Genomic DNA, 13108 nt, shown 5'->3' with positions numbered 1-13108 from the left:
TCGGGCCCGCACCAGATATCTATATGTCAAAATATTTAAATCTGGTATTAGGGCCAGAGGAAACTCGGGCCCACACCAGATATCTATATGTCAAAATGTCTAAGTCTGGAATTAAGGCCAGAAGAAACTCGGGCCCACACGATACACATATGTCAAAATGTCTAAGTCTGGTATTAAGGCCAGAAGAAACTCGGGCCCACACGATACCCATATGTCAAAATGTCTAAGTCTGGTATTAAGGCCAGAAGAAACTCGGGCCCACACGATACCCATATGTCAAAATGGCTAAGTCTGGGATTAGGGCCAGAGGAAACTCGGGCCCACACCAGATATCTATATGTCAAAATATTTAAATCTGGTATTAGGGCCAGAGGAAACTCGGGCCCACACCAGATATCTATATGTCAAAATATTTAAGTCTGGTATTAGAAAATTTGGGTGGTCAGTTAGATTGGGATCCTGCATCTCAGAGAGGACGTAGAAGCTGCAGTCTGCATGACTAGGGGGAACAGGAAGGCCGACAATACTCACACAGACCTGTCCGATCGTAACAAGTTACAAAATTGATACAAGAATTACCTCCCTTTCAGTCTGGTAATATATTTAAAGTGTAACCCAGAGCACTTGCTCTTGCTAAAATAGACAAGTATTGTGAACAATTAGATTTAATACAATTCCAATTTAAAGAAATATTCAATTACCTTCATCCGGTCGTCAATCAAATTAAATTTAGTTTTCCTCTGACTGCCTGTAGCATTAGAGTGCTAGAAATTGATTTGTTTTACCGACATGACAACAATGTTGATATATCATATCTGAAAAGAAACCGATACCTTGAGGAACGTTATGAAAAATAATAAAGATGAAATAAGTGACCATTAATAATCAACACGGTGGGTCAAGAGCAAAAATACTATGAAGCTAGACTCGGAATCGAACCCTGGACCTCAGATCATTATAGAGATGCTCCAAACAAGTGAGCTACCTTGTCAGCGGAATTTCCCTAACCCAGTTTTACAACAGTTACATCCAAAGCAAAACTAAAGGGTGATTACTAAAGTGGATCTCTCTTAAGTTTTGTCTGACAGTGGAACTCTCTACTGTTTTATCTGACAGTGGAACTCTCTAATGTTTTGTGTGACAGAGGAACTCTTTACCGTTTTGTCTGACAGTGGAACTCTCTAATGTTTTGTGTGACAGCGGAACTCTCCACTGGTTTGTCTGAAAGTGGAACTCTCTAGAATCTATTGTTTTGTCTGACAGGTGAACTCTCTACTGTTTTGTCTGACTGTGGAACTCTACTGTTTTGTCTGGTAGTGGCACTCTCTTCTCTAACATTTTGTCTGACTGCAGAACTCTCTATTGTTTTGTCCGACAGTGGAACTCTTTAATGTTTTTTTTCTGACAGGTGAACTCTCTACTGTTTTGTCTGACAGTGGAACTCTCTACTGTTTTGTCTGACTGTGGAACTCTACTGTTTTGTCTGGTAGTGGCACTCTCTTCTCTAACATTTTGTCTGACTGCGGAACTCTCTATTGTTTTGTCCGACAGTGGAACTCTTTAATGTTTTTTCTGACAGTGGAACTCTCTAATGTTTCGTCTGACAATGGAACCCTCTACTGTTTTGCCTGACAGTGGAACTCTCTAAAGTTTTGTCTTCATGGAACAGGGATTCTTAAAAGCACATACTTGGTGTATATTTTGCCAGGAAAACAAATTTTATTTTTCAACGAATTTCATAACAAAAATATTTCTTTAAAACAATAGAATAACAGACCTAGAAATGCCAATGAAAAACATACATACAGAGTGGTACTGAACCAAACTTAAAAATACTCCAGAATTTAAGTGCAAAAAATATAACAATTATACATACTTAAGATTAATTATGATCTCAATATGTACCACACCTCCTCCTAAAGGCAGTAGCTTATAGGGCCCTGTTGTTAAAGTCTGGTTAGTTTTTCAACAAATTAATGGAAAATTGAAATATAGATATTTTCAATAATATTGAAATTTAAAACAAAAGTTAAATATACAGTGGACTCTGAACTGTTGACCAAGTAAAAAATCATAACTTATCCAATCAAATCTTAAGGAGACATAAAACTCCTTGCAGAATATTGTCTGGCTCCTACATTTCTTCAGTCTCGTTAAGGAAAGTGGATATGGATTTTCCTCTCTGACACTGAAGAAAGTTACCAGTAGATTTAAAAGATTTTACGAAGAGTATTACTCTATAGATTTTGTTAAAAAGGTGTTTCCATTTAGAAACTGTTCAAATTTGAACTGAAAACAGTCACGTTTAAATTAAGTACAAGAAACGGTTATTGTAAATTGATGTCTGATAATAACCATCACACAGTAAATTATCAATTCCTAAATGGACAAAAAAACTTGATGAATTAATGCAAAACTAACATTTAATTTCATAAAAGTGTCTGTCAATCTTGATCTGGGTATTTGGGACTGTGATAAAATGTTGGAATTTCTCTCTTGATCTATCTACCCATTAAGCCCTCTCAGACTGGCCCTGTCCTTGAAACTGCCTGTACTGTAATTAAGGAATTGTTCTCTTTACATGACCAATTAGTGTTTCATTGTGACGTTTGGATGACTAGTATGGTATGTACTCTGTCACCTTCATCAGCCAAATGACCAGTGAAGGGTATGCACACAAAGATGTAAAATGTGTACGAGTTGTCCACAAATTGATGTTGATTCAGATAAGTTGTAAGCCTATGTACAATAGTTGTTATATATGTACTGAAATGACTCGATTCATCTACGCTTTGTTTAATACTTGGTCATAGAAGTGCAAAGTACATATATAACAACTATTGTACATAACATATTATGTCCTGTCATTCGACGGGGGTATACAAATTATCATGACCCTGCTCCTTTTCATGTCCAAATCAGGAATCAAATCCCTATTGTCTTGGTGATAAGTGAGTGTGCCACTCGACCTCCCAAATATAAACATTAACAGAATGTAAAGAAATTAACTATATACATAAATATCAAACTTTAACTGGACTAGATGTACAAGTTATAATACTGAGTACAAGTATTTGCATTGATAATGCCCATCTCTACATCAAAAAATATGGTGGTTTTTTTTAAGGAAACAAAAATATATATGATAGTGAGGTCCTACTTGATTTTAATAATTTTTCTGCCTCTGGAAAATTTCATAAAAAGGCTGTCATTGTCAATAACATTACGTTTCAAGTGTAAATTTCATAGACTAGAACAAATTTAACACATCTTATAATCATCAAAGGTTTTGCATAAAAATTTAAATCATAAACACCATCAAGACTTTTCTTTCTAATTAAAGAAATTTTCCATAAAAAGTGAAAAAATATTTACATTTCATTGAAAAATTGCAGCCAAAACTCGGCTCTAAAAAACACACCAACAAATCCCATTTATTTATTATTACTACTATATTACAACAAGTTGTATCATTCGTGGGATTTCATGTGTTTTGTTAGGCATACTTTACTTGTGTATTTTCTATCACAGTGCTCACACGCATGCTCGACCTTATTGTGTGTTTTCAGGTGTCGGCTGAGGTGAGAGGCATGGATAAATGCTTTTGTACACAGCCCACACTTATACGGGACATCTCCAGTATGTATCATAAAGTGTCTGTTCAGGCAACTTTTATCCGAGAATCCCTTACTGCAGACTTCACACTTGAACGGTTTCTCTCCCGAGTGTATGATCATGTGTCTCTGTAGAGTCCCCATCCTACCGTAACTTTTACGGCAGACGTCACATTTGAACGGTTTCTCGCCCGTGTGGACGACTCGATGTCGCAACAGGCCACTCAAGTCGCTAAACATCCCGTCACAGATGTCGCATCTTTGTGTCTTTTGTCCAGAATGTATATTGGCATGTGTGTTTAGATGACTCTGCCGCTTGAATGATTTACCACAGTCCGAACACTGAAAAGGTGTGTTACTAGAATGGACCTGGAGGTGCTGGTTTAGTCCGTCTGGCATCGTAAATGTTTTATCACAGAATACACACGAGTACATCCTCACATCTGAATGTACACTCTGGTGGTTTTGAAGGTAAAGTTTGCTATGAAAGTCCTTGAGACAGATATCACATGTAAAGCGCTTTCTTCTCGTGTTTTTAGTTTTCTTTTCCAGTTTTCTTTTGAACTCCCATGTTTTGTTTTGATAATTTGAACTCTTTCCTTTCTGAACGTTTTCATCGCCATGTGTTTTCACGTGTGAAATTAAATCTCTCTTTTCAGTGAACGACTTGTCACAGATAGCACATGTAAAAGTTTGCTCTGGACTAGTGTGTTTATGCATATGATTCTGTAGTAAATATTTCCGGTCAAAGTCTTTCCCACAAACAGTACAGGTGTGTTTGTCTGACGTTGTATTAGGGACTTTGCTGTGGTGTAATCGTTTGTGTCGCTTAAGATTTATGCTTTTAGAAAACCACTTCCCACATACTTCACATATGTTGTGTTTCTTTGCAGGGATGTTTGGAACCAGGGCAACATTTGCTGAAAAATGAGAAAGAGACATATATTACTAAAGTTACACATTGTGATTATGGCAAAGTAGTCCTCCATCATCAGTCATCTTTCAGTATAAACAAAACAAAGGGCCTTAACTCATTTACCCCTCATGACACATTTGAACTTGTCTAATTCAATGCCTGGAATAGTTCATTATGAAATTCCAGGGGTGTACCAGTTTACCCTGTATATATTGGGGCACAAAACCCTATTTTAATACCAGAGGTACTTTCTAAAATATAATTTTGGCAGCTGTGAGTGACAGAGTATGGGAGATATTCTCCTGATAACGTGAGGAAGTATAGGGAAGGAAACAGTCTTCTTACATTTCCAGCACACATGCAGGTATACACACATAAGGAGATATTAGCCAGGTGGCATAGGACTAGGAGTTAGCGCCTAATAAGGCAGCTCCTGCGAATTCCCCAAATTTGTATTAATTCATGCATATATACTAATTGTATTAATTGCATATTTGTGTACTGTAAAGCGCTTTAGAGTGGCTTATGTTAGCTAGATGGGGCGCTATGTCAAATGTTGTATATTATAATTTTTATTCTGTTGTACTGGTGGGTAAACCACTAATCTCCTCTGCATTCAGTATGGTACTTACCAAAGATGAAAGTCTATGATGGGAAAAATGAAATGGAAATGCACAAATCCTCAACTGCCACATTTAACAGTTCTGGATTTTAAGCAATGGTTCGTCTATCAGCAACATTATTATCTCACTGAACCATGACAGAGTCTTTTGTACCTGTACGGTCAGTTGTCCATCATAGCCAAAGGGTACAGGTGTTACATTTAAAGAACTACAAGGTCGTTTGGAATTAGGAAAATAAAGTTTGAATACTTCAAAATAAATCAGGAAGGTTAATGAGAAGGTTAACTCATTCACCCCTGAAGACACATTTGAACTCTTCCAATTCAATGTTTGGAATAGGTCATAATGAAGTTTCAGGGGTGAATGGGTTAAATCAATAAAAGAATGTTAGCACATATTTTGAAAACTTAAAATCATATCTGAACTTACAACCTTGTAGTCAGTAGCCCAATGCACTATCAACTGTACCTAGCACGTCCCTGATCTAGTTCTCAGAAGAGTTTGAACTACAATGTATATGGCCTGAATTGTCAGGGATACACATGCAGTGTTTCAGGAAACCCCCAAATGAGGTTTTTTTACTCCTAAAACCGTTCGTTGAAACCCCAGTTTTCAAGAAAAGCCTTATGTAAATAAGTACGTACCTACAGGGGTTCAGAATCTTTTGAATATATCAAATAAACCCTCTGATCTTAAATTCAGTGGTAAAACTGGTAACAGATTGAGGTAAATGTTTGATATGTTGCTCAAGGACAGGGTCTAAACCTCTGCAGGAAAACTTACTTTAAACTATAACTGTGATGTTCTATTTCACCTCATAATTATAACCAGTATAAGGTAGGACTGAAACAATATATTGCGATATTTTGAATACGTTACGATGCACAATTTTTCTTGGGAGGTTACAATACACCTTTCAATAATTTCCAGATTTCGGTATTTCTGAATAAGGTCTCCTCATATCGGTTCCAACATGGTGATTGACAGTTCCAGCTCCTCATGCACGTCGGCAGAAGTGAATTGTGTGAAACTTTAAAGTCATGCCCATTTTGGACCAAGTCTATTTCCAGTTGTCATAATGCCATTAGAAATTTGCAACATATATTTTCTCTCTGCTTCTATACTGCTACTATATGTATCATGATACATATCGTGTTGTGACCACAGTTTCATGATACATATATCATATCATCATGTTAGTGCATCGTTTTAGCCCTAGTATAAGGTAAATTATAGCATAAAATGATATACAAGACCTACCATTCTCAGGAAGTATGAGAGTCACACATCTGACTGAAGGCTCGGCTACAGCAGTCTCTCTATGTGAACTGTTGTCTGTCTCAATCTTTACTGCAGATTCAGTATCAATAGAATTGCTGTGGCTTCCGTCCCCTGGTTCTTTATCAGCTACAGAGGTCTCTCCACTGTTGTCAGGCTCAATTTTGATAGAGGACTCATATACGATCGCTTCAGTGTGGCTTACCTCCCCTGGTGCTATTTCAGCTACACAAGTTTCTCTGTTTATACTGTCATCTGTCTCAATCTTTACAAAAGATTCAGCATTCTGCACCTTGTTATTCTCTGCTTCAATCTTGGTCTGTTTATATGTTCTCTTCATCCTACCCGTTTACCACTGAAACAGTCAAATATAAAATTTTATTTCCATATTACCGAAAAAAGTGAATTAAAGATCATGAACCACAGGCACTAATGCCATTAAATTAGTGTAATGAGTGAGTGGGCTCCTGTTCATGTCTAGCCAATGATGATAATTGATGTTTCTTAACTAATGAGTAATTAAGTCAGACCCTATCCCCCCCCCATCACTGAAAAACAAGCTTGTATCAGTACTAGTAAGACAGTATGGTGCCTATACATATTCCTTGGCTGTTACACTAGTACTGTTCCCCATTCAGATAAGTCTCGTCCCATCGGTCCTTCCAATAGGAAACTGTCTGCACTACGGAATTAAGGTTACCGACGGTTCCTGATTGGGAGTCCTCCATGTGAACAAATTAATGAACCTTCCATATAATCACCTTCCCTATAACCAACTTCCCTATAACCACCTTCCCTATAATCACCTTCCCTATAACCACCTTCCCTATAACCACCTTCGCTCTAACCACCTTCCCTATAACTACCTTCCTTCTAACCACCTTCCCTCTAACCACCTTCCCTATACTCACCTTCCCTATAACCACCTTCCCTATAACCACCTTTCCTATAACCACCTTTCCTATAATCACCTTCCCTATAACCACCTTCCATATAACCACCTTCCCTATAACCACCTTCCCTATAATCACCTTCCCTAAAATCACCTTCCCTATAACCACCTTCCCTATAATCACCTTCCCTATAACCACCTTCCCTATAATCACCTTTCCTATAATCACCTTTCCTATAGTCACCTCCCTATAACCACCTTCCCTCTAACCACCTTCCCTATAATCACCTTCCCTATGACCACCTTCCCTATAACCACCTTCCCTATAACCACCTTTCCTATAATCACCTTCCCTATAACCACCTTCCATATAACCACCTTCCCTATAACCACCTTCCCTATAATCCCCTTCCCTATGACCACCTTTCCTATAACCATCTTCCCTATAACCCCCTTCCCTATAACCCCCTTCCCTATAATCACCTTTCCTATAGCCCCCTCCCTCTAACCACCTTCCCTATAATCACCTTCCCTATCACCACCTTTCCTTTAACCATCTTCCCTATAACCACCTTCCCTATAACCACCTTTCCGATAACCACCTTCCCTATAATCACCTTTCCTATAGCCACCTCCCTATAACCACCTTCCCTATAATCACCTTCCCTATGACCACCTTCCCTATAACCACCTTCCCTATAACCACCTTCCTTATAACCACCTGTACTGGCTTTACCATGTACCTCATGTATTATTTATTTGACTGAAGTTTTTTTTTTCTCTTAATGTTTAAAAGAAGTTTATGTGTTTTTAATTTTACTTTATTCCCCAATTCAGTAATAACTTTTTTCTCTGTAAACAGTAATTGTTACTCAAATGAAGGATAATTACCCGTTATTGATATCAGCACATGCACTATTAATATAGGCCCGTCTGTCACTATAAATATAGGCCAGTCTGTCACTATAAATATAGGCCCGTCTGTCACTATACACTTTAACCTAGCTTATAATATTCAGACCAGAACTCAAACAGAAGACCTCCTATCTCTAGACTTAGACACTCAAATAGAGGACCTCCTATCTCTAGACTTAGACACTCAAACAGAGGACCTCCAATCTCTAGAGTTAGACACTCGAACAGAGGACCTCTGATCTCTAAACTTAGACTCTCGAACAGAGGACCTACGATCTCTAGACTTAGACACTCACACAGAGGACCTTCGATCGCGAGACTTAGACACTCAAACAGAGGACCGCCGATCTCTAGAGTTAGACACTCGAACAGAGGACCTCTGATCTTTAGACTTAGACACTCGAACAGAGAAGCTTCGATCTATAGACTTAGACACTCAAACAGAGGACCGCCGATCTCTAGACTTAGACACTCGAACAGAGAAGCTTCGATCTATAGACTTAGACACTCAAACAGAGGACTTCCGATCTCTAGACTTAGACACTCACACAGAGGACCTTCGATCGCGAGACTTAGACACTCAAACAGAGGACTTCCGATCTCTAGACTTAGACACTCGAACAAAGGAACTCCAATTTCTAGACTTAGACACTCGAACAGAGAAGCTTCGATCTATAGACTTAGACACTCAAACAGAGGACCGCCGATCTCTAGAGTTAGACACTCGAACAGAGGACCTGCGATCTATACACTCGATCCAACTGAGCTTCAGAAATGTACCTGGTTGTCAGTGATGAACTGTCATTCAAGTTCTGATTCACTACATTCTTTTCCTCCCTCCTGTTTCGACTCTCGAACAGAGGACCTCCGATTTCTAGACTTAGACACTCGAACAGATGACCTCCGATCTATACACTCGATCCAACTGAGCTACAGAAATTACACTTAGACACTCGAACAGAGGACATCTGATCTCTAGACTTAGACACTCACACAGAGGACCTTCGATCGCGAGACTTAGACACTCAAACAGAGGACATCTGATCTCTAGACTTAGACACTCGAACAAAGGAACTCCAATTTCTAGACTTAGACACTCGAACAGAGAACCTCCGATCTTTAGACTTAGACTCTCGAACAGAGGACCTCTGATCTTTAGACTTAGACACTCAAACAGAGGCCCTCCGATCTCTAGACTTAGACATTCAAACAGAGGACCTCCGATCTCTAGGCTTAGACACTCGAACAGAGGACCTCTGATCTCTAAACTTAGACTCTCGAACAGAGGACCTACGATCTCTAGACTTAGACACTCACACAGAGGACCTTCGATCGCGAGACTTAGACACTCAAACAGAGGACCGCCGATCTCTAGAGTTAGACACTCGAACAGAGGACCTCTGCTCTCTAGACTTAGACACTCAAACAAAGGACCTCCGATCTCTAGACTTATACACTCGAACAGAGGACCTCCGATCTATACACTCGATCCAACTGAGCTACAGAAATTACACTTAGACACTCGAACAGAGGACGTCCGATCTTTAGACTTAGACTCGCGAACAGAGGACCTCCGATCTCTAGGCTTAGACACTCGAACAGAGGACCTATGATCTCTAGACTTAGACACTCACACAGAGGACCTTCGATCGCGAGACTTAGACACTCAAACAGAGGACTTCCTATCTCTAGACTTAGACACTCAAATAGAGGCCCTCCTACCTCTAGACTTAGACACTCAAACAAAGGACCTCCGATCTCTAGACTTATACACTCGAACAGAGGACCTCCGATCTTGAGACTTAGACTCTCGAACAGAGGACCTCTGATCTTTAGACTTAGACACTCGAACAGAGGACCTGCGATCTATACACTCGATCCAACTGAGCTTCAGAAATGTACCTGGTTGTCAGTGATGAACTGTCATTCAAGTTCTGATTCACTACATTCTTTTCCTCCCTCCTGTTTCGACTCTCGAACAGAGGACCTCCGATCTATACACTCGATCCAACTGAGCTTCAGAAATGTACCTGGTTGTCAGTGATGAACTGTCATTCAAGTTCTGATTCACTACATTCTTTTCCTCCCTCCTGTTTCTAAGTCTTTGCTCCTTAAGACAACACTATATTTACAACTTTAGTTTGGGTATCCCTTTGCAATGCCAAGCATTTTAAGTTCTTGAAACAATTGACCAAGTCTTAAGGACATTCCAATATGGCTGCCACACCAAACTGTATATCAAATTCAATAATGCATTCCGTTAGCATTAAACAATCCCGGTCACAAAAAAATCCTCCTCCAATATTTCTCAAACATATACATGCACACTAAATTTCAGAAAAAACATTCAATAACTGATGCTTAGACACTCAAACAGAGGACCTCCGAATTCTAGACTTAGACACTCAAACAGAGGGCCTTCGATCTCTAGACTTAGACACTCACACAGAGGACCTTCGATCTCTAGACTGAGACACTCAAACAGAGGACCTCCAATCTCTAGACTTAGACACTCGAACAAAGGAACTCCAATTTCTAGACTTAGACACTCGAACAGAGGCCCTCTGATCTCTCGACTTAGACACTCGAACAGAGGACTTCTGATCTCTAGACTTAGACACTCACACAGAGGACCTTCGATCTCTAGACTGAGACACTCAAACAGAGGACCTCCGAATTCTAGACTTAGACACTCAAACAGAGTATCTCCGATCTCTAGACTTAGACACTCGAACAGAGGACCTCCGATCTATACACTCGATCCAACTGAGCTACAGAAATGTACCTGGTTGTCAGTGATGAACTGTCATTCAAGTTCTGATCCACTACATTCTTTTCCTCCCTCCTGTTTCTAAGTCTTTGCTCCTTAAGACAACACTATATTTACAACTTTAGTTTGGGTATCCCTTTGCAATGCCAAGCATTTTAAGTTCTTGAAACAATTGACCAAGTCTTAAGGACATTCCAATATGGCTGCCACACCAAACTGTATATCAAATTCAATAATGCATTCCGTTAGCATTAAACAATCCCGGTCACAAAAAAATCCTCCTCCAATATTTCTCAAACATATACATGCACACTAAATTTCAGAAAAAACATTCAATAACTGATGAAAAAAAAAAAATATATGTTAATTTTCCAAGCTGAATAAAATTCACAATCGAGAGAAAAAAAAGTTAAACTTGTAAAAATATCATAAGGTTTGATGTCCATGGAGAAGTCTTTGTCGAGAAAAATGTCAGAAAATGTGCCAAATCTCCAGAATAATTGCATATCCTGAATAAATCACAACTCTGCACAAAGCGAACAATGCTGACTGAGGTTGGAAAAAATCATACAAAGCAAGTGAGATTTTACCTGTACACAATTCACTACAGGTTCTCACTCGGGTATTATGGCTTGACTTGTATCAAAAGTCTTGTTAGCTTTATGAATTATTGTAAAATATCCAATCAAAATACATGTCATCATTCTCAAGATTTGAAGCAATGTTCTCACATTTTTCTCGACAATAGTCACTACATGGATACTTCAGGAATGCATGTACATGTAAGTTTTTTAAGGTCATTATTGACATTGTTCTTGACATGGGTAAACCAACCAACTTCCATATTTTTATCATTTTGAGGAAAAGTTAGTAGCCCAGTCCATCTCATACTATATACACTGACATAAGCCTGTATGAAATACCTTAATTATAATGCTAGTCAAGCTACACCTATTAAACGAGACATATAAAACCAGTAATATATATATATATATAAATGTCTTTGTTTAGTGTTATAACAGTATTTTTGGTGTATCGGCAGATAAGGCTAGAACTGGACTGGGTCGATCGTCGGCGACCGGTTTGAGTTAGCTCAATAAGGTCCAGTACACTCTGCTGATTGAGCTATATAGCTATATTCACCTATAAATTATAGCTGTATTGAGCTATATTTTTTTCAGATTTCAATTTTCATTAAACTAAAGCAAAGTTGCATTAAATAATAAGGTTTATGGTCATGTTGACTATAAAAAGCATATACAGTCAAGATGTTTATTTTCATTTTTTTATAAATTTAAATTTTCATTTTTTAAAAATCATTATTTTTTAAAAAGAATACTTACATTTAATGTTTTTTGTTCTCAACCTAATGATAACATCGTCTTTTACCAGCAACTTTGTTTCGTTTTCCTCAAAAAAGAAAATCACATGAAAATGGCTCAAAAGACCTATTTCGGACAGGTCAATACAGCTATTTAGTATTACAGGTCTTTACAGCTATATAGCTCAACCGGCAGAGTGTAATGGACCTGTCAATATTGGTAGAACGTCTGTCTCGGGTTTGGATGGTTCGGGTTCAAATATCTTTTCTAGCCTTGCATTTTCCCGCTGGTATAGAAGAAAGGCAGTTGAAACGACAAGTCAGAAGCCGACGAGAATTCCTTTTCATTACTGAAAACCCTACTGTGCAAATGTACCTGGCTTCGGCTGTTCGTTTGTTTCACTTTGTTCTGTTAGGCTAGAGAACGTGCAGCTTTTAAAAAGGCGCTTGCATTGTGCCTTTGTAAAGCGAGGGGATATATCTTAAATACAATGAGCCTTATATCAGAAAACAATACCAGTCTGTAAGACATGCATTACCAATTCTTTTAAACGGTGCAATGTCAGGAGTCAGCCACGTAATCATCACCAGTTATGTTACAGGAACCGGAAGTAAAGTGTATAAAATTCGGACCAACATCGATCGGCAAACAGTTTTATTCCGAAACTAGTTTGAAATACAGATTAAAATGTTTCTTTATATCATTCAGCAGTCAAATTTACTATGATTACATAATTTCTATTTCATTTTATTGTTTTATATTTAAACATATGCATGAA

At 38.4% G+C, this 13108-nt stretch overlaps 2 protein-coding genes across 2 annotated transcripts; one reads left to right on the top strand and one right to left on the bottom strand.

Annotated features, from left to right (window-relative positions):
* Positions 1–380: 380 nt before the first annotated feature.
* On the bottom strand, positions 381–12939 carry LOC110441949 (zinc finger protein OZF-like). Its single transcript, XM_021485274.1, has 3 exons — positions 12869–12939; positions 6414–6786; positions 381–4534 (listed from the first exon to the last, which is right to left on the bottom strand). The coding sequence occupies exons 2-3, from the start codon at positions 6769–6771 to the stop codon at positions 3471–3473; spliced, it is 1422 nt and encodes a 473-aa protein (XP_021340949.1). The 5' UTR covers positions 6772–6786; positions 12869–12939; the 3' UTR covers positions 381–3470.
* On the top strand, positions 6883–9756 carry LOC110441957. Its single transcript, XM_021485279.1, has 3 exons — positions 6883–6886; positions 8629–9024; positions 9512–9756. Exons 1-3 carry the CDS (start codon positions 6883–6885, stop codon positions 9754–9756), a joined length of 645 nt encoding a protein of 214 aa, XP_021340954.1.
* Positions 12940–13108: the final 169 nt, after the last annotated feature.

Source organism: Mizuhopecten yessoensis, unplaced genomic scaffold (genome assembly GCF_002113885.1).
Source record: "Mizuhopecten yessoensis strain PY_sf001 unplaced genomic scaffold, ASM211388v2 scaffold716177, whole genome shotgun sequence".
Taxonomy (NCBI): Eukaryota; Metazoa; Mollusca; class Bivalvia; order Pectinida; family Pectinidae; genus Mizuhopecten; species Mizuhopecten yessoensis.
The sequence above is the reverse complement of the archived record's forward strand: the minus strand, read 5'-3'. Positions and strand labels throughout refer to the sequence as shown.